The sequence below is a fragment of the Podarcis gaigeae genome (genome assembly GCF_964106915.1).
Source record: "Podarcis gaigeae genome assembly, chromosome: 3".
NCBI lineage: Eukaryota > Metazoa > Chordata > Lepidosauria > Squamata > Lacertidae > Podarcis > Podarcis gaigeae.
Genome location: NC_139680.1, coordinates 60,626,913 through 60,647,184, shown reverse-complemented (window position 1 = coordinate 60,647,184; position 20,272 = coordinate 60,626,913). Strand labels below are relative to the sequence as shown.

Below are 20,272 nucleotides of genomic sequence, written 5' to 3'. Positions count from 1 at the left end.
AGTGAAGAGTCTGTAGCTGTTTAATGTTTGTCATAAACATATTCTTGCCAGGGGGCAGTGGTTTATAGCCTCTTTGTAGGGTACCTGCTCATCTGTGGAAGGCATGTGATCTAACATCTTGCTTATATGGTGACACTCAGCTCGACGCCTGCAGCTAAGTCCATGGGAAAGCAGCGTTGTTAGCAGACTACTGACACCAACACATTCATTCTTGGCCAGAAGTAAAAGTGCAGCCACCTTGTCAGGAGATGCAGGTAAAATGAAAAACATTATAGAACTAATTCCTCTACTCAGTTGTGTTGTTTCTTCTTCTTCTTCTTCTTCTTCTACTACTACTACTACTACTACTACTACTACAGTGGTATCTCGTGTTACGTACTGTCCCCCTTACAAATGCTGTGGGTTACGCGCTCCGCTAAGCCGGAAGTAGATGCCCCAGGATGTGAGCAGAAGTCACACTCCGGCAGCGCAGCAGCAGCAGGAGGCGCCATTAGAGAAAGCGCACCTCATGTTATGAGCAGTTTCCTGTTACTAACAGACCTCCGGAACTGATTAAGTACATAACACGAGGTACCACTGTATATCTCTGCAAACATGTTTTAAAATGAAGTTTGTCCAAGGTAGATAATGTATAGTTGATTTGTCCATAGACGGAATTAACTTGACTTTTCTTTAAAAGGATCCAGTTGCCAGCAGAATGTAGCATTTCTCCATTAGCGGGAACTTGCTCCCGCAGCCATATGTTAGTTTTTAACCTATCAAATAAGAGGTGTGTGTGTGTTCTAGAGGTTATTTAGGAGTGGTTTTGCAGAAATCGAGCACATTGACGTTCCTAAGATAATAAGGGGGCCATACCATTTACTTGTGGAACTGAGTCCCACTGACTTTCAGTGGAAAGTGGGAACCTTTCCCTGACTTGTGTCCTTAGTTATTAAATAGGGAGCATTTAGCCGAGACTATTTTGTCTGGTTCTGCCTCAGAGATGGGGAATCTTTGGGCCTTCCAGTGTTGTTTAATTATTGGCTATGGGGCTGATGCGTGTCCAGCTACACCAGGTGGGCCACTTGTTCCCCATACATGATCTACTGAATTAAAAGAGAGAAAGAGAGAATGAAAACATGATTAGTGAGATAAATATTTCTGTGAGAGAGTTTGTGAAAGAGAGCCTTGTTTACATATTACATATTTGCTCAGCATCCCTACCTCATGAACCCAGTGCTTGAGAACAGTAATGCATAGAAAATGAAAGCGTCAATGTTACAAAATCTTAAAGTACAAATGAACTCAAATTGTTCCCCAGTGTGTCAGCTATAATTTCTATCCCAAGGTCGTCCTTAAATCTTCCCTTGTTGCTCTACGTTAATAATTTGCCAGGAGATAAAAAGAAGAGGCATCAGACTGGAACACACACACACACACACACACACACACACACACACACAGTGAATTAAGTCCTAAGAGACTTGAGGAAAAGTCACGTGTGTTTGATACAAAACCCAGTGTGTCAAATGAATGATGACACTTCCTGTTCTCTCATTATATCAGTTGGGAAATGATTAATTTCACAGCTTATATAATAAGAGTTAATGTAGGCCTTTGCTAGGCAATTTTGGTACTATATTACAACCTCTTATGAATATCTAAGTATTCCCTGGCACTTACAACTTCATTTCAAAAAAAGGAGTCTAGCAGGCATGGGAGAATAGAATTTGAAATATTTATTCTAGCTGAGGACCATTGGCTTTTCAGAGGAAGATTAAGGCATACATACAGTAAAAACATTTAGGGTAGACAGTAGATAGGCAATCCATATTTTTCCATAGAGAGGAATATGTTATAAAGCCAAGCAGTGTTTGCCTTATCCATACAAGAAAAAGTTATCTGTATTTGCCTTGTCCTTAAACTTTCTAGTCTATGCATTGAGACTCGACACCCCACTTCCACCCCCAAAAACAAGCCCACACGCTGGTATAGTATTTAAAAAATCCAAGAAACAAGGTCTAATTCAGTAGTGTAACCTTGGTGGAGAAGCACTTGGCCTATTCCCATTTTAATGTCTCTGAAGGTATCCAAGGATGATCACATGATCTTTCTAGTTTCAGCACGTCTCTTTTTCTCTCTGTATTAATATCTTATTTCCTTTCTTCCTCCTTCATTCATTCCTTCTTCCTCTTCCTGTTTCCTTCTCTTGACTTTCCTTTTACCTTTTTGGTTTTGTATATATTATGTAAATTTTTAACATAAAAAAACCTCCCATACCCTAGTCATCCCCATTTGTCCTCGTTCAGCATCTTGCAGCCCCATCAGCCCTCTCTCCTTCAAGGCCGTAAGCTGTCGGAATCCAGCAGACAGAGCAAAACTCTTTGGCACAACACCTGATGTTAGACGTAGGAGGACTACACATTCAGCAGGGGTGAGTAAGCTCATTAGTTATGAATAGGCTTATAGCTGTGGTGAAGCGAAGCTACAGAAATGATAGACTACACACTCTGCTTTCATCAGAGAAAATGGGTTTGGTAGACAACAAGATGATTAATGGAATATGAAGTTTTAAACAGCTGAGGTTTTTCCCCCAATAAGCAAATGCTTATTTCCAAACACCAGATACTATCAAATTTAATAGTAAAGGCTGCCTTTCTTTGTGTACTATCTCTTTTCCCATGCACAATGTGCAAAGAACTGCTTATTGAATCACATGGTGATGTGGCTGATTGAACCTCTTTGTCAAATTTTAGATGAGCAGAAAAGAAAAGGAAAAGGTCCTTTCGTTGTCTAACCCATCTGGCAAGAAAAGATCACGTTCACCTGCTACCTTCAGAAGCAAATCAGCTGCATGGTAAGTAATTGACTGGCTGCCTGTGCATCGTTTTAAGTGCTGTTTTCAGCCAGTATTTGCTGGAAAAATAAAATGTACATAGAAATGGAAAGAAAGTGCAAATGTTAGAGGAGTGGCCCTACTCTGATTTTCCACCCACTCACCTCTGGATTATCAGGAAGGCCTTCTTTAACCACTTGACCCTGGAGAATATTGGAACAGACTGTGATATCACACCAGACTGGGACACTCTGTCTCTGATGTAAGCAGAGGACGATCATGCATGCACAAACTAAAGTGGACATGCTTCCCACAGCCTGCTAAACATGCAGCTGACATCTGTATGAAAGTACAGAGAGTAAGGCATTTCACACCACATGATAGCTACCTTGTAGCTAAGAAAATGGCTGCTACTCATCTGCCTTGATGTTTAATGATATGGCAGTATAGTAATCCTTTTATGGCAGTGTACAGATTTATTTATTTATTTATTCATTTATTTATTTATTAACACACACACACACACACACACACACACACACACACACACCTCAGGATCCAAAGAGTTCATTTACACACATCAGGGTTGTTGTTGTTGTTGTTGCTGCATGTTGCTGTTGCATGTTTTGTTACATCCAGTGGGGTTTGTAACTTCCCACCCCCACTCTGAACAGCCCTTGCTATATCACAGATTGCTCTTGAGAGTGGTCTTTAGTTCCAAGTGCTTTGCCGTGAGACATTGGAAAGGCTGCTTTTTTGAAAAATGCCTCTTTGGTATGCTGTTTACAGAAGTGCTTGGTTCTGGGCCACAGGGAGTTTCTCATATTAGAGAACTCTCGGTTGAGGCAGACTTTTGACCTTTGCAAGACACGGAAGAAGATAGCAGAACACAGGGAGATGCTTTAGACTGAGTCAGATCAGTGGTCCATCTCGTTCGTTACTGTCTCCATTGATTGGCAGCTGCTCTCCAGGGTTTCAGATTCAGCTCTCTCTAGAGATGCCAATGATTGAACCTAGGACCTTTTGCATGGAAAGTCCCAGAGTTACAATAACCCATTGTTCTACATCTAGTGAAGGCAATCCTGTTTCCATGGTGCCAGCATAATCTTTACCCATTGGCAAGAAAAAAGGGAAAGCTTCTCAGCATGATTGCAGTATTTTTCATGACTGTTCACAGCTAAATGGTTATCTGTATTTAGTTCTGTTCTTGCTAGTCTTGAAGATAAGTTATCAGCTATTAATGTTGCTGTTACTGTTCCTTTATGGCTCCAACAGGCATGCCTCTAGGTCTTTACCTTTCTTGCCTGGAACACCCAAAAAGGTGGTTTCAGCACATGGATCATCCAGAATCTCTTCTGCTCAACAACGCCCTCCCTCCCCTGGCAACATCCGACCCACCAAAAATGACCGCAAAGTGGAAAATGTGAAAAAAGAAATAAAGCGGGAGTCTGAGAAGACCACTGAAGAAAAGACAGACCATGTGAAAGCAACCATCAGTCCCACAGTGGTTACAAACCAAGAAGCACTCCCTTGTAAAACAGAGACCACACAAAGTAAGACTTGACTTATTAGCATTCCAATGTGCCCATCTTCCAAACAGGTAGCATTTGGGTGCCATTTTGATTCGCTAAAGCCAGTGGGGGGAGTTGTGGCAGGCCTCCAAGTTTAATGATTTCAAAATGCTTCACATTCATTGTCTTTGTTGAGACTCCAAATTTTGGAGAGCCGTCAGGCAAGAAAACCCACAGTGGCCTCCTCCTTGGTGAGGGCAACCCTTGCTTTAATGGGCTTAGCCTTAGCACTACCATTGCTGCCATGTTCTTCCCCTCCTCACCACTGTTGCCACTGTCATCTTGTTCACTCATTAATTCACCCACCCTCTGGACCTGAGGGAGCAAGCAGGGAGGGGCTGCTGCTTCTCCCTCCCCCTCCTCTCTCACCACTTATTTATTATTATTATTATTATTATTATTATTATTATTATTATTATTATTATTTATTACACTGCCACTCTGGGCAGCTTCTGTCTCTCACCTTTTCTCAACATCAGGTAGCAGACCCTGCCTTGGCAATTTAAAATTTCCTCCTAGTTACAGAAGTTGCATAAATGTTTCCTGGTTTTTGACACCTGATAAAAACTTTTTTGTTTAGGCAACTCTACCCGGACATGTAATTTTAATAAGTGTATTTGTGCTTTTTTAGCTGTGGATTTCTCTAGATTTTGATAATTGGACTGTGTGTACTGCTTTTAAAGTCTGTTTTACCACTATTTTAATGAATATTTTATGCAGTTTTTCTTAAACCACTTAGAGATGCTTTTTATTTAATTTCTTTCTTTCTTTCTTTCTTTCTTTCTTTCTTTCTTTCTCTCTCTCTCTCTCTCTCTCTCTCTCTCTCTCTCTCTCTCCCCCTCTCTCCCTCTCTCCCCCTCCCCCTCTCACCTCTAATATCACCAAGATGCTAGGATGTCCAGGTACACAGAATATGCATTGCTGAATATTCCTTTCTTACTGTTTCAGTTGCTGCTCCAGTTTTGCCCTCTGCTCCTTCAGTTGCTTCACCACCTCCTATCTCTAGCAAGCCTTCTGCGGGGACAACAGACCCAGAAGAAGCAACCAGGTTGCTTAGCGAAAAAAGAAGGCTGGCCCGGGAACAACGAGAGCGGGAAGAGCAGGAAAGAAGAGAGAGGGAAGAGACTGAAAGGTGACAATCTCAACATTTAGAAGAGATGTAGAAGATGCCCTTTTAGCACAGCTTAACATTTCTTTGCATGAGTCATAGCCCCCCAAATCACAATGTTGAAAACCAGATATTGCCCAGCCCTACTGTTTGCATCTACATAGTTCCACCTTATTTCAGAAATCATGATATATGGGTATATCACGATGTTTAGTTGGTGATATATATTGTGATGTTGAAAACCAGGTATTTCCCAGCCATAATGAGAACAGAATGCATGGTAATGTGGTGCCCTGTCTGAGGCCAAAATTTGACACCCTTCAGTCCAAAGCCACTTCCCAAAGGCGGGTAAGAGAAGCATTGGGTTTGGGAAGCACAAGGCTCTGGGCAAGGTCCTGCCTTCTTCCCTAGGCTGCCCAAGTGCTAACTAGGCTTTGGGAAGAAGGCAGGAGGATTCTAGGACCTTGTCAGAGCCCTCTCAGCTCTTCCCAAAGCCCAGTGCTTACCAGGCTTTGGGAAGGAAGTAGGAAGGCACCCCCACCGCTACGCCCTGTGCAGGGGAACCAGTTGTGCTCCCCTAAATTCACCTCTGCTGAATGCATGGAAGAGGAGTTCTTACTTTGGTAAACCCTCACACATAGACTCCCAGCTTGTGTTGCCCCCTGCACTCTGAATTGGTACAGGCCAGAGAGAAGTATGATTTGGCCCTTACTAATGGTGTCCACCCAAAGAATGAGTGAGTCTCTGTGTTTCCAGAGAAGGAAAACTCTTCTTTTTACTTTTTGTGTTATGAACTGCTGCTGTCTGCCGCTTGTTTCTCCCCTACTGTACATTCTTCTGAGGCTCATTCTTGATGCTCATAGACAAAAGAAGGAGGAGCTGGCCCAGAGGATAGCAGAAGAAAGAGCTCGCCGAGAGGAGGAGGCTCAGAAACAGGAAGCAGAGAGGAAGCAGAAAGAGGCAGAACATAAGCAGGAAGAAGAGGAGCAGTTGTGCCGCCTGGCGGAAGAAAAAGAAAAGAAAGAACGAGAGGAAATGGAACACCTTCAGAAGCAGGTTTTAGAAATTAAAGAGGATTTTCACATTTTTATCAGGGTGTATTGCAGAGATAGCTAAAGGATGCTTATGTGACTTTCTGAACTGGTGGAAACTTTTAAGATGAAATTAAGAAATGAAGGGAAGAGAAGACATCCTTATCACCCTAGAGAATTCCTGGTTTAGACACACAAGTCGTACCACCTCATGTGTCCAAACCTAACATCCCACAGCACCACACTGGTCTACATTTAGGCACCCTGCATTCCTGCAAAAAACAAATGTAGCCACTTTGGACAATAAGCATTGCCACCTTAGGGCAATACTTTAATTAGGCCAACCAAAACGTCACAAAATAGTGCAGAAACTTTTGAGTTCTCCAGAGTTCTCAGATGAGATGGTTTACCAAGTGAGGGGTGGGAGAGGCGAAAACGTTGGCTGCTGATAGAAGCCAGTTAGTCACAGATGGAATGTGGGAGGAGGCAGCAGACACTCAAATTAGGCTCTGCTAGGAATACAACATGTTTCTCCTGGTTCATGCTGGGTTTCATATTTTTGCTTTAGCAGTTTTGTTGAAATAGTCTGCTTCTAGTGAGATCAAAACTAGCCTTTTCCCTGTTCCAGTTCTCCATCTTTAACTTGGAATATAAGGTTGGATCCAGATTTGGTAGGATTTAGAGAAGACCCATTGAAACCAGTGGGACTAATACAGGGTTAAATCCAGACTGAGTCACATCCATATCATGCAGTACATTTCTGCTTTGAACATGCGAGGGGAAATCCCTTTTCTAAAAACTCTTTCTGTGCCCTGCCCCACCCCTGCAACTCCCAGGGCAAATAGTACCTTGAGAAGGAGGAATTCCTCTCAGGGTTACAGCAGGAGAGGAAAGGGTTAAGCTCCCCCTTTGCACCTGCTCTGATTCCACTCATTAGCAGACACTGCGCCCACAAGATAGTGCAATTTATTAAAACCTGCATGTTCAGTACAAAGATACACTTAGCATCTTGTGTAGTTTGGCCCCCTGAACACAGTTTTCAATGTATCCTCCCAACATATCATCCATGTACAGAGAAAAGGAGGTACTTGGTGATACAGACATCAAGAGTAACCGTGGATGTAAGAATTATGTACTCCCAGGAAAACTAATGATCCTTTAAACAGGAACATTGGCATTTTAATTTTTGGAGGAGGCTGTATAGAAGCACAGGGTTGAATTTAGAAGCCCACATTTTAATTTGGAAAGCACTGTGATTGAAATACAGAGAAGTAATGAGATTGCACATCCAGTGGGGTTCTTTTGTGAGCAGCAGCACCCTCCCCTCCACCCCCCCTGGCCCAATTGTAAGCTGCTTATGAAATCTATTAGAAGCTGATTTCAGTATGGAAATAGAAAAGATCTATGATGCAAACACTGTTGTACTGACACAGCCTCTTGGTGCCTGCTTGTGGGATTGCAGACACGGAAGTGAACCGTCAGGTTAGTTAAAAACTCGATGAGCAGATAAGCAAATGTTTGTTGATGGATGAGTTAATCCATGTTTTCCTTTGCTGTGTTGGCATTTAGAAGGAAGAAGAGGCTCGGATACGAGAAGAGCAGATTCGGTTAGAGCGTGAAAAGCATTTCCAGAGAGAAGAACAAGAGCGCTTGGAAAGGAAGAAGGTAACAGGAAGGCACATGGGCATGTGGAACAGGATCTTGTGTGTGGCTGGAACCTTCCCATTAGGGCAGGTGGCCATTGGAATTTCCTGCAATTTAGCCTTGTGGGTGGGCGGTGGTTGAGCTTGAGTGCCAGATTTCCTAATAGAAGACACTCCAGCCATTTTCCGGGGACATTCCTTTACAAGAGGGCCTCTTCTGGCCCTGCACCCTCCATGTGTCCATGCTGCACGTGCACAAATTATCCCTCTGATTTGGAACCCTGCACAATCAGAGTTGCAAATCACAGGGAGGACCTTTACTTCTGGGGATATCTTTTTTGTTAAGGGCCACATTCTATCAGGGATAATCTGTTGGGGGCCACATGCTGGTGGTGGGTGGGGCCAAAACCAGAAATGGGCATCCCCTTCCTTCCTTCCTTGTTTCTGCCACCCCATTTCCCCTCTATCACCCTATTTCCCCTTCTATGCCTCCCACATTAAACTAGGCCAAGACCCACAAGTGGCTCTCAGGCCACAGTTTTTCCATCCCTGATCTATGCATATACGACGAGGCTTCTCTTCATATTTGTTAGTCCAAACATGTATATTGTGGCAACAGGGGTGGCCTCTTCCATTCCACCCATTTGCATGGTGGGAAACCCCCAAAACAAGCTTTGCAGTGAGTGATGTGAATGTGCTTCGAACTCGCTGCTTATAGTGTCATGGTGCCTGTTAAAAAGGAACTGGATGGTGATACATGCTACCCGGCCAGTCCGTCACTGCCACCTCCCCCTTCCATCCTGCCTGTTGGAGAATAAGTTTCTTGAGAATGTTTCTGTCTCAGGGGGACAGGGAAATGGCAGAGGAGGACATGGTAGCAAGGGGGACTGGAGCATGAGAGGAGGGAACAAGGAGGGGGAGCATGCAAGGAGGCAGCTTGTTCACCATATTCCTCCCACTGCTGCCATCTCCCCCTGTAGGGAGCGGGTGGTGCTGTGGTCTAAACCACTGAGCCTCTTGGTCTTGCTGATCGGAAGGTCAGCAGTTTGAATCCGTACAACAGGGTGAGCTCCTTTTGCTCTGTCCCAGCTCCTGCCAACCTAGCAGTTCAAAAGCACACCAGTGCAAGTAGATAAATAGGTACCATTGCGGTGGGAAGGTAAATGGCGTTTCTGTGTGCTCTGGCTTCTGTTGCGCCAGACGTAGTTTAGTCCTGCTGGCCACATGACCCGGAAGCTGTCTGTGGACAAACACCAGCTCCCTCAGCCTGAAGTGAGATGAGCACCGCAACCCCATAGTCGCCTTTGACTGGACTTAGCCATCCAGGGGTCCTTTACCTTTACCTGTAGCTTTTTATCCTGCTGCTGGGTTCTTGAGATAGAAACAGCTCATTTCAGGAAATCAGTGTCAGGGCACTTAATTCCACAACAATAGGAAGAAAAAGAAGTGGCAACATTGGCATGTCTGTAGTAAGTACCAGTTTCCGATTCAGTACTATGAACCTGTAGCCCTCCAGATGCTGTTGGAACTCCCACTCCCATCAGCCCCAGCCAGTTTTCCCAGTTGTCCTGGTTGATGGGAGCTGTAGTTCACCAGCATTTGAAGAGCCATTGGTTCCCCATATCTGGTATAGGAACACATACATTAAAAAGAGAGTTCACAATGTGTTCACAGCACGTAGTTAAAGACTAACCACAGCAAAGGGTATTTTTATTTTCTTTGCAGCGTCTTGAGGAAATTATGAAAAGAACTAGGAGAACAGAAGCAGCAGAGAAGGTAGATACTTCACTTCATCCTCTCTTTGTAGAAAACATTCCTACCTTCATATATAGATACATTATCTTTGCGGAGCTCTGGCCCAACGGTTGCCATTGGTTTGATTTGAATTAATTTTATAATGAATGATTTTAGAGTGTTGCGTTGTGTTGTACTGTTGTATTGTTGTTAGCCGCCCTGAGCCCGGCTTCGACTGGGGAGGGCGGGATATAAATAAAATTTATTATTATTATTATTATTATTATTATTATTATTATTATTATTATCTGTCAGTGGACCTTCTAACTTTTTTATTAAAAAAAATGATTTATTTTACAGAAATCAAATGAGCAGCAAAATGGGGAGATAGCAAAGGAAACAGGTATTACTTTCTTGATCCGCATCTACTTTCGTTCTGAAATGATTATTATTCACAGCATGACTTGAGTAGGAGAGAATTTTAAAAGCTAGCAGTCCAAATATATTTAATGAAAAGTCAATGATGAATCAAAGCATGTGAAAGCACATGATAGTCTGCTACAAACATAATTATGTGTGCAATTAAATATATAATTATCAGTGTGCAATTAAATATATAATTAGGAATACAAGCTTTTATTAGTTTAATTGCCAGATTAATCAACCAAAGCTTTAAATAATTAGCCAGTTGGGGGTCAGTTTTAATCAGTATGGGCAAAATCATCAGTCTTTCCAGCTGCACATGATCTATGGCCATGGCAGGGTCACTGATTTCAAGTGTAATTATGCTACTGTCATAAATTACTTTTATTTGCATTTTTTAAAACATGAAATTGGAAGGGCATAAATTATCTGTTATGATTTCTAAACAAAAGAGGTGCAAAAGGAGAGATTTCTTGCTAGATTGTTTTGTCAAGCCATGATGTTGTTACTAATTAGATATTAGAGGTTTTCCTAACACCAAGAGGGAAACCAAGTTGTTTGCAGAGCTTAATTGGATGCAGAAGCCTCTATTTCTGTCTTTGCTTTAAGCCCGGAGCATATGATGTGCTAAGACAACCTTTCCCAACCAGGAACTCTCCAGATGTTTTGGTCTCCCATCAGCCCCAACCAGCCAATGGTCAGGGGTGATGGGAGCCTGGAGTCAAAAACATCTGGAAGGCACTGGGTTTGAGAAGGATGTGCTATGAAATTAAGACAGGAAAAAAAGTAAGTCTGTTGGTACAACTAAGGATGATCCAGATGAGCGGCTTGTATCTCAAACAGGTTATTCAGATCTAATTTTTCTGTGTGCATGTTTGGTACATTGGCTTCCTCGTGTTCATGTTTATTCTGTCATAGATAGTCATAGTCATTTTGTGGCTTGTCATCCACATCAGTAGGAGGAACTTTATGAGTTATTTCTGGAGGAGTTTTCATCCCTCCTCATAATTGTTCCTCTCCTGTTACCCGCTGCCTTATCTGCTCTGAGTATGTACATGGATTGAAGTAAATGCACCCTTTTCTGTCAAAAGTGATGTGGAAAACTTTCCCCCCTTTCTCTAGCTGTGAGCACTCCATTAAGCCCTGCGATGGGTTCTCAGGTTCAGTGTGTGCCAGAATCTCCACGGAACGGGGAACTGCTCACCCATACCCACGTGCTAATTTCTCATCAGCCCACAGTCAACCTTGACAGGTGAGAGACCTGAACTGAGATGTTTCTAGCAATACCTGATGTTTCTTCTTACTGAGATGAAAGCGTATTAAATCAGATTATTTTCCCTTTTTGGGTGTCTCCATCAGAAAGTTTTCATCACCTGCTCAACACAACCAAACACCCTCCAGCAATCAAATACACTGAGTACTACTGTATTCAGTGTCTGTCAAATGTTCCTACATTAAATATTGTCGTTCTTATCAAACCACTTAAAAGCACAGCTTGCTGCTTGGTAGCTAAGAGCATACCCTTTAAATTTTAATGAGACATTTTCTTCTCCTATCTGCCCTACACCATTATTGAAAAAGAAGTTGCTGTAGAAAATACATTGCTAGATTTCTGCTTTTCATTGTACAGAAAAGAATGCTAGCTCTCTTACATGAGTGTCAGTCAGCATGTCTCTGAGTTTTTTTAAAAGCTTTTTTATAACTAGAATCAGAGCAAGACTATCCTTTGTGTATACAAAGATTTCTTTGCACTTCCTGGGCGGGGGGCACAGTTAGCAGCGGCACAGCTATCTAGCTTCTCGCAGAGTCACACTTTTCACACAAAAGCTTGGAGGAAGTTTGTTTCCCACTCTTCAGAATAAGCCACCGAGAACCTTGTGCTTAGGCATGTCCCTTCTCCTCTCCTCATCTTTCATGCTCACGAAGAGGTGGTCAGAAGCTTCCACTTTTCATTTTAAACTAACTCCCGTTCCTTATGATGACCAAATCGTCATCTGCATATCCATGAACAACAAAGCAACAAGGATGGCCAACCTGAACAGCACTGGTTATTGTGCCAGAGCAGGAAAGGTGCCTTAAGGCAAAATAAAAACAGCTACTCCAACCCTTAACACTATACAAAGCTCATTAAAAGTGAAATATGTTCAGTATTTAAAGGGAAAACTGTACCCGCCAATGTTTAATTCTGCTTCAAATTAATTAGCAAGTACCACCTGGCTGTCAATATTGATCATTGTGTATATCGGTTATCTGTCTCTTTAGATTGAATGTTATATCTGCAAATTGTGTAAACTCTAGAGAGGTATATATTGGCAGAAAGGCAGGGAGGCTGCTAGGAGACTAAAACAAAAATACCTGATGCATCCAGTTTGCATAAATAATATTGAATTGTTAAATCAGAGGACACCTTCTTGACGCTCATGGGTTAGAAGTGCTGAAAATTTGTTATTGGCCACTATTTTGACATGACCAACAGTATTTGCATTGTAACTCATTTTGCACCATTGGTGCCTGACAAAATTCTGTGTACATAAATGTTAAGAAGAGCCTGCCCCTCCAGTGACCTATCTATTCTAGCATCCTGTTCTCACAGTGGCCATCCAGACGCCTGGGAAAGCATGTGAGCTGGGCATGAGCACAAAAGTACTCTTCCAGAAGTACTTCCCAGAAACTGGTATTCAGAAGATTAATGCTTCTAACAATGAAAGTAGGACATAGCCATTGTGACTATTAGCCATTGATAGCCTTATCCTCCATGAATTTGTTTAATCTTCTTTTAAAGTTGGTGTAATCCAACAGATGGAGCTATATACTGAATCAGACCATTTGATGCATCTAAACCATTTTTGTCTATTCCCATGGCTAATGATTCTCTAGGGCCTCTAGCAGAGGACTTTCCCAGCATGGCTGCCTGAGATCTTTTTAACCAGAATGATTAAAGACTGAAGTGTCAACCTCCTATTTTTGCAAACCATGTGCTCTTCCACTGAGCTGTGAGTTTACATTAACAGAAGCTAGTCTAGCGTCAGGCAAATGCTGCATATTGCCAGTGCATGAAAAACAAAGACAGCACTGTAAATTAATCTAAGAGAGTTTTGAACAGTTGTTTTCAGTTGTTTTCATAGAATTGTAGAGTTGGAAGGGTCCCTGAGGATCATCTAGTCCAACCCCCTGCAATTCAGGAATATGCAACTGTCCCATACGGGAATCCAACCTGTAACCTTGGCATTATCAGCACCACCCTCTAACCATCCGAGCTATTATATTCTTGTCACTGCTGTGCAGCTTGTGTTGATTGCAGTGAAATCAATGTTTCAACAGTGTAGCAATTCTTTCATATTCTATTTAATGGAATAATGTTAATGTAGTGGCTGGGGAAACCAGGGTATAAATAATAAATTACTATTACTGCTATTACTACTACTATAATTATTATTATTACATAGATGTGATGCGATTGTTTGACTCTGGAAATGAAACTGCATAATATGCAGTCAGTTACACAGAGTTAGTACTGACTTCTTTATACAGTGGTACCTCGGTTTACTAACTTAATCCATTCTGGAAGTCCGTTCTTAAACCAAAGCCGTTCTTAAACTGAGGTGCGCTTTACCTTATGAGGCCTCCTGCCGCCAGTGCCCTTCCACCATTCGGCTTCCATTCTTAGACCAAGGTAAAGTTCACTAACCGGAACACTACTACTTCAGGTTTTGCATAGTTTGTATACCAAATAGTTCGTAAACAGGGCTGTTCTTAAACCAAGGTACCACTGTATAATACTATTTTTCCTGTCATGATTATTCTTGTATGGATAAAAGCAATGTGAGCTTATACATTAAAAAAGTTATAAGAATCAGGATGTTAGAATGCTAGATAGTGGGAGGATTCTATCAAAAATAGGACATTGATCTTCAACTTGTGGGAAAGGCCCTGGCCAATGTGTAGCACCGCTGCTTTTTCTTAGAGGAAAGCATTTGGTTTACCTCTTTAATGGAAATCAGCGCAACTGAACAGCACTTAATCTTTTGTGACCTAATTATTGTCAGTGGTGAAAATTAATTCTTTACTACAACAAAAACGATGCAAGTACTAAAGTTTGCACACTGTATACAGTAGTGTAGCATACAAATGTAGAAGAAAAATAATATTAAAATGTTTTATAATCCATAAGATATTTTCATTATGTTTCAGTAATCTCAACCCAGGAAAACATCCAAATGAAAATGGAGTGTCTATGCAGAATGATAATTTTGAGGAGGTCATCAGCTTGCCCATGGGAACGAAACCATCCAGGCTGGATGCTATGAACAATGATGATAAAAATAGCCCTGACATTTCTTTGACTCCCATTTTGGCCTTTGAAGAGAAGGGGACCCTAGGGCCATTGCCTCAGGTAGATAACGTTCAAACACATCAAACAGCAGGTAGGTTTGCTTTAAATCTCTTGTTGATTTTCTGATGGGCATGAAGTGTGGCATCCGAGATGTTTCTAGCAAGTGTCTGGATTCAATTTTTTATTAAGTGCAAGTTCAGGACATGGAACAAATTGTATAACCTCTGCTTTAAAAACATTTGTCATGTTGCAGCCCAGTTGGAAAGATAGAAATAACTAGGAACCTGCTGGTTCGATTCACTGGGCCAATCTAAGATTGGAATGAATTATTCACCGCAAAGAGAAAGAGCATATACCTCATCCTTTCTCCACCCAAATGTGTGTTCTTTAAGAAACCGGCTGTTTTGATATAAGGGTGAGGCAAGATGACAAGATGCAAAGGGCAGGGTTCTTATAACTTTAGCAGAGGTACAGGAATAGAAACGTCAACCAGTGCAGCTCTTTTTGCCCCTTCATGACAAGATGCATCTGTAAGATCATCCTCTGTTACTCAGCAATTCTATTTTCTTTTGCATCTGATCACCATACGAAGCAACTAAGTCCTTGATTAACATTTTCTGTCTGTGACTCTTCCATGAATGGGAGGACTCCCTCCATTGATTGAAGGAACTCTGACCCAATGGAGGCTCTGCTAACGATCCACTGATTTCTCCCTTCAGCCTCCCACCTTCATATCTCCTACACTGTTCCAGAAAGTCCCTCAACTCTATCAAACATATTTGCAGGTGGCACAGGGTGGTTGGAAGGGAGAATCGGTGAAAATCACCTCTTCTCTCTCCTTCTGCCCACAGAAGTAGCCAGGGTGTTTTTATTATGATAAAAGTACTCTTTTTTGCTGCTTGTTCCCTATAAAGAACTTTCCTTCTCTGCTAATTTGCTCTTTATTGGCTTTTCTTCTAGAAGTTGTCTGATCTCTGCTTACAAATTACCAAAGGTGGCATAAAAGTCTCTGCAGCCAGTGGAGTTCCTTCCATGCTATGAAGGAGTGTGGTAGTTTTTGCACTCTCGAGTTTTCTAAAGATTTCTTGGACACTGTTTTTTGGGGGTTTTTTAAGGCCATAGTAAAACCAGCAGAAGAATTTATTGGGAATAGACTTGGATTACCTTTCTATCAAATAGATCTCACCACTAGGAAAAATCATGTTTCATGTGCATAAATTGCTTATATCCAGCAAGTTCCTTTGGTTAGCATAACAGATATTTTCTGCATTCTTGAAGACAAAAGCTTCACTGGATTCTAACAATAACGGGCTGATTGGGGTAATGGACTTGTTTTCTGTTGTTTTTGAAGATGGGTATTTGGTTTTAAAAGGTATGTAAAATCAGCAAAGTATCTTTTACATTTTACGGATTGAATACTTGAAAAGTAAATGCCTCACTGCTCTACAAGTAGGGCTACTGGGGTGTTTTTTTATTTAAGCCTTTTGGTTTAAATATTATTGCAGAGAACTCTTAATTATGGGGGCAACATAGAGGCTTCTGTATCAGGTTCTTGTAAATGTAATTCCTACATGGACATTCTGTATATTTAGGCATCACTACTGTCTTCTTGCATTTTCTTCTAAAAAATAAAACAACATAGCAGGTTTTAAAATGTGAAAAATCGAAAGCATTATTTTTTCATGGATGAAATGGAAAACCTGTTGTTATCCTAGATAATGTATTTATTAATTTTGTTCTGTACAAAATAAATCATAGAAAATGTGCTTAAAAACTACATTGTAAACTTGATTTTTCCTAGTTTCTCTTCTGTAAGGGAATTAAGGGGATAAAAGCAAAATCTTCTGGCATGATGTGGGTCATTCAGCCCCATAAAGGTAAAGGTAAAGGTACCCCTGCCCGTACGGGCCAGTCTTGCCAGACTCTGGGGTTGGTGCGCCCATCTCACTCAAGAGGCCAGGGGCCAGCGCTGTCCGGAGACACTTCCGGGTCACGTGGCCAGCGTGACATCGCTGCTCTGGCGAGCCAGAGCCGCACACGGAAACGCCGTTTACCTTCCCGCTGGTAAGCGGTCCCTATTTATCTACTTGCACCCGGAGGTGCTTTCGAACTGCTAGGTTGGCAGGCGCTGGGACCGAGCAGCGGGAGCGCACCCCGCCGCAGGGATTCGAACCGCCGACCTTTCGATTGGCAAGTCCTAGGCGCTGAGGCTTTAACCCACAGCGCCACCTGCGTTCCCATTCAGCCCCATACTTGGATAGTAATGGGGAGTGGAGAGCTCTCTCTAGCTGATGATGTGATTGATGCAAGAGACTTCTACACACCCGGACCAGATCTTTTTCTCATGGTGTTTTGGAAATGCAAATCTCTGTGTGTGGTCAACAAGTACTGCAATAGAAAATAATTTGGAAGGCTTCAGTCCTTTCTGTTAAGGTTCTGGCAGGGACAGCAGGACTTGGGCTGCCTGTAGCCTGATTGACTTAGACTGAGCAACCCTGGTTAGGATTGTTTCAGCGTACAAGTGCTGCAGGCTACTCAGGTGAAAGTTGTATGTTCAACAGGAAGCTCTCATATCCTGTGATTCCATGTGCTGCTCCTGACATTTCCCCCCTCTGATTTTGCACCTCTCACTGCTATGCCCAGACCTGTAAAAACACTGCCTACCTTTCAGTTTGGTCTTTTGCTTTCATATCAAACTTGCTATAAGTGGATATCGCTAAAGAGATACGTTGCACTTTAAAGTGCTGTATGATGTGCCAGTTCAAGTCAAAAGGAGTCCTGGGTGTTAGTGTGTGATTGGACAGTTAGTGTGTAGCAGGAAATCAATCTCCAAGGGGATGCTGTCATAAAGAGAAGTGATTTGCAACACACTTGAATTCATGTAATTTATTGGGTGCATGCTGTGTCAAGAAAATTATGCCAACTGTGTTGGGAATTATGTGAGACGATGCTGCTTTGTGGGCTAGAGTGAATTGGAGGAGAGGAACAAAAGCCAGTCTGGACTTTTTAGTAATTGTGGTATAGCAAAAACAAAATATTTTTATGTTGTTCTCTATGCTCCCTGTACATAGCTATTATTTTTTTTTTTTAATGCCCCAAATATGTAGTTTTTGCTTCTATATAGGATATACGTATCAAGTAAACTTCATATAAAACATGTGCATTTTTAATATTTACTTGTTGGTGCACTGGTTGCTGTTGAACAAATATAATGTGTCTATTTGGGGAGCTGAATAGAGGAAATTTCATCTTAGCTCTTTTGTGTTCGAGTTGGAGATGGGTTTCAGATGATGCACTTTAGGTTAATACAAAACGGCTGTGTTCCTGTTTCCTGTATAGAGGGCAGTACTTAGTTTTTAAACCCTTTTTCTTTTTCAGCAGAAGGCTGAGAGAAAATAGCCACCAGTGTCATCCTGACTCCTGTGTGCACTCCTGAACAGACAGGCTTTCCCATTCATGTCAATGGAAGGGCAGGGTCTGAATGTGCTTTCCGTTTGTGAACACATCTCTCCTCTCTGATAATAACAGGGGAAGCCCTTATAGGCAGGAGAGCTCTGTGTTGGCTGTGGAAGCCTTTGTACATGCAAGTTAAGAAGCTACTGATGTATCGGGTCATTTGCACTTTTAAAATATATAGAGAAAATCAGTGTGCTCATGTGTTGAATTGTAGCCATATAGTTGAGCTACTAGTCACATGAAATAACATAAAAGCAACAGTAGTCGAGCAATGTCACAATGGCCACCAGCTTTGAAGGTTTTAAAAGGGGGTTAGACAAATGAATGGGGGACAAGGCTAAAAATGGCTACTAGCCATTGGTGTGGCTGAATCCTACCTTCAGCATATGTATGCCTCTGAATACCAGTTGCTGGGAATCACAAGTCAGGGGAGTGTTGTTGTACTGAAGTCCTGCTTATATGGTTGTTCTAAGGTTCTGCAAATGGTTAGTCAATTTGAGAACAGGATGCAGGACAAGATGGACCTTTGCTGTGATCCATCAAGCCTCTTATTGTGTTCCTAAGCACATCTCAAAAGCAGTTAATCCAAGATGACATTGACTTAAATCCAAGGGTTCTTTTCCTCCAATAAGAAGGACTTCTTCCCTAGGAGGATCCAACCCAATTATTCTCAGATGTTACCGCAATGAATATTACAAGAAGATAGGAACTGAGGAAAAGAGTTTATTTCTTTTGACATGACTCCTCCTAAAGCACAATAGTGGTCTCTGTATGATTTGTTATTTGGGCAATGTAAAATTTACCTGCCCTTAATCAAGAGTGCCGTCATTCATAACATGGTATCATAAATGCCCTTGCCATAATTCAACTTAACATCCATTTTCTATTAAAAGTAGCACTCATGGGAACTTTTTAGAGGAAAATCTTACAACATGGTTTCAAATTTACTGCTCAAAAGTTTTTTCCAAATTATTGCAAATTTGTTCTGACATCCATAGGTATGGTCTATTCCAAAATGATGTGAATTAAACGAGGGATCAGTGTCAGAGACCCTGCATAACAACTTTCTGAAGTGTTTGAATTAGGGAAAGAGTTTTGATAGACAGCAGAAAGAGAACTGCAAACAGAGATAAATGGATGATACTTGTGTTTCTCACTTTAGGACATATCAAAGTGAATGCCGGTGAAGTCCTACTCATTTGCTAGTGAGGCAGTTATAAAAACTAGTGATCCAGGATTGTCTAGATGGTTCCTGCCAAGTATATTTTGGGGTGTGTGTGTGTGTGTGTGTGTGTGTGTGTGTGTGTAGGGATGCAGTGAATTTGGATGACATGGGGTATCTACTGCTTTTCTAGAATTTGTTGCTCTTGGGTTAAAATCATCCAGGTTTTTTTTTTTTGTGTGTGTGTGTGTGTTTTAAGCTGAAGGAATACTATTTTAATTAAATCCTGGAGAAAGCTAATCAGTTTTCTGAAATGTGCCAACAAATTCATGCTTTGGATAATGTGCTAAAATCCTCATGCTGAAAACTGAGGTCTCAAAAGCTGTAAAGTGTTCCACCACAACATATCCTTAGGCAATGAAAGCACTGATTGGTCATTCATGTATAAACACAGGCTGACTTGGTAGCATTATATAATGGTACCAGCTAGCATGATACATACTTTTCACACACAATTCTTTCCCAAAATGTAGATTTTAATAAAAGATTATAAAATTTCACTTGAAAAGCTAAGATTTTATTATTTACAACTGGTTATTTGGAAGGGGTGAAATTAGGGTTCAGGTATTCTGAAATGGGAGACTGCCATCAACTTGCAGATGAGTTTAAGGCCATCAGAAATGCCTAGGCAGCATGAAGATATTTGCCTCATGAAATGGATTGCATGCTGCCAGAGCTGAACCTAGAACAAGATTGATTAGTCTACCAGTATAGGGTCTCACAGTTCATGAATGCCTCAACAAGGACAATGCAATGCTACAGTCTGTACATCTAAGGATAGTGAAAGTATCCTCAGGCCTGGCCCATGCATGCACAGCCATGTATCAAATAATGAGATGCATTGTATGAATCAGCCATCATGGATCAAATAGCACTAACAGACCTTTTATAAAACTTCAGGCACAGTGCTTTTTAGTAGAATCTGCAGAATCTGCC

The 20,272-nt window shown here is 41.7% G+C and overlaps 1 protein-coding gene and 1 long non-coding RNA gene across 7 annotated transcripts in view; one reads left to right on the top strand and one right to left on the bottom strand.

Moving 5' to 3' along the window:
* MAP7 (microtubule associated protein 7) overlaps nt 1–16,432 on the top strand; it is a 97,560-nt gene extending 81,128 nt beyond the window's left edge. For 3 of the 6 annotated variants that reach the window (XM_083731663.1, XM_083731660.1, XM_083731658.1), the window contains exons 7-18: nt 141–254; nt 2,265–2,413; nt 2,736–2,836; nt 4,091–4,368; nt 5,335–5,518; nt 6,358–6,550; nt 8,095–8,190; nt 9,894–9,944; nt 10,263–10,305; nt 11,448–11,577; nt 14,517–14,749; nt 15,619–16,432. In XM_083731663.1, the coding sequence (XP_083587789.1) occupies nt 141–254; nt 2,265–2,413; nt 2,736–2,836; nt 4,091–4,368; nt 5,335–5,518; nt 6,358–6,550; nt 8,095–8,190; nt 9,894–9,944; nt 10,263–10,305; nt 11,448–11,577; nt 14,517–14,749; nt 15,619–15,629 (1,583 nt within the window). In that variant the 3' untranslated portion in view covers nt 15,630–16,432. The remainder of the gene's footprint in view (nt 1–140; nt 255–2,264; nt 2,414–2,735; nt 2,837–4,090; nt 4,369–5,334; nt 5,519–6,357; nt 6,551–8,094; nt 8,191–9,893; nt 9,945–10,262; nt 10,306–11,447; nt 11,578–14,516; nt 14,750–15,618) is intronic. The other 3 variants (XM_083731662.1, XM_083731661.1, XM_083731659.1) reach the window with 1 other exon arrangement.
* Nucleotides 16,433–19,528: 3,096 nt separating this feature from the next.
* On the bottom strand, nt 19,529–20,267 carry LOC310841148. The gene is made up of 2 exons (XR_014562384.1): nt 20,019–20,267; nt 19,529–19,960 (listed from the first exon to the last, which is right to left on the bottom strand). It is a non-coding gene; the product is annotated as an uncharacterized lncRNA (long non-coding RNA).
* Between the last annotated feature and the right edge of the window lie 5 nt (nt 20,268–20,272).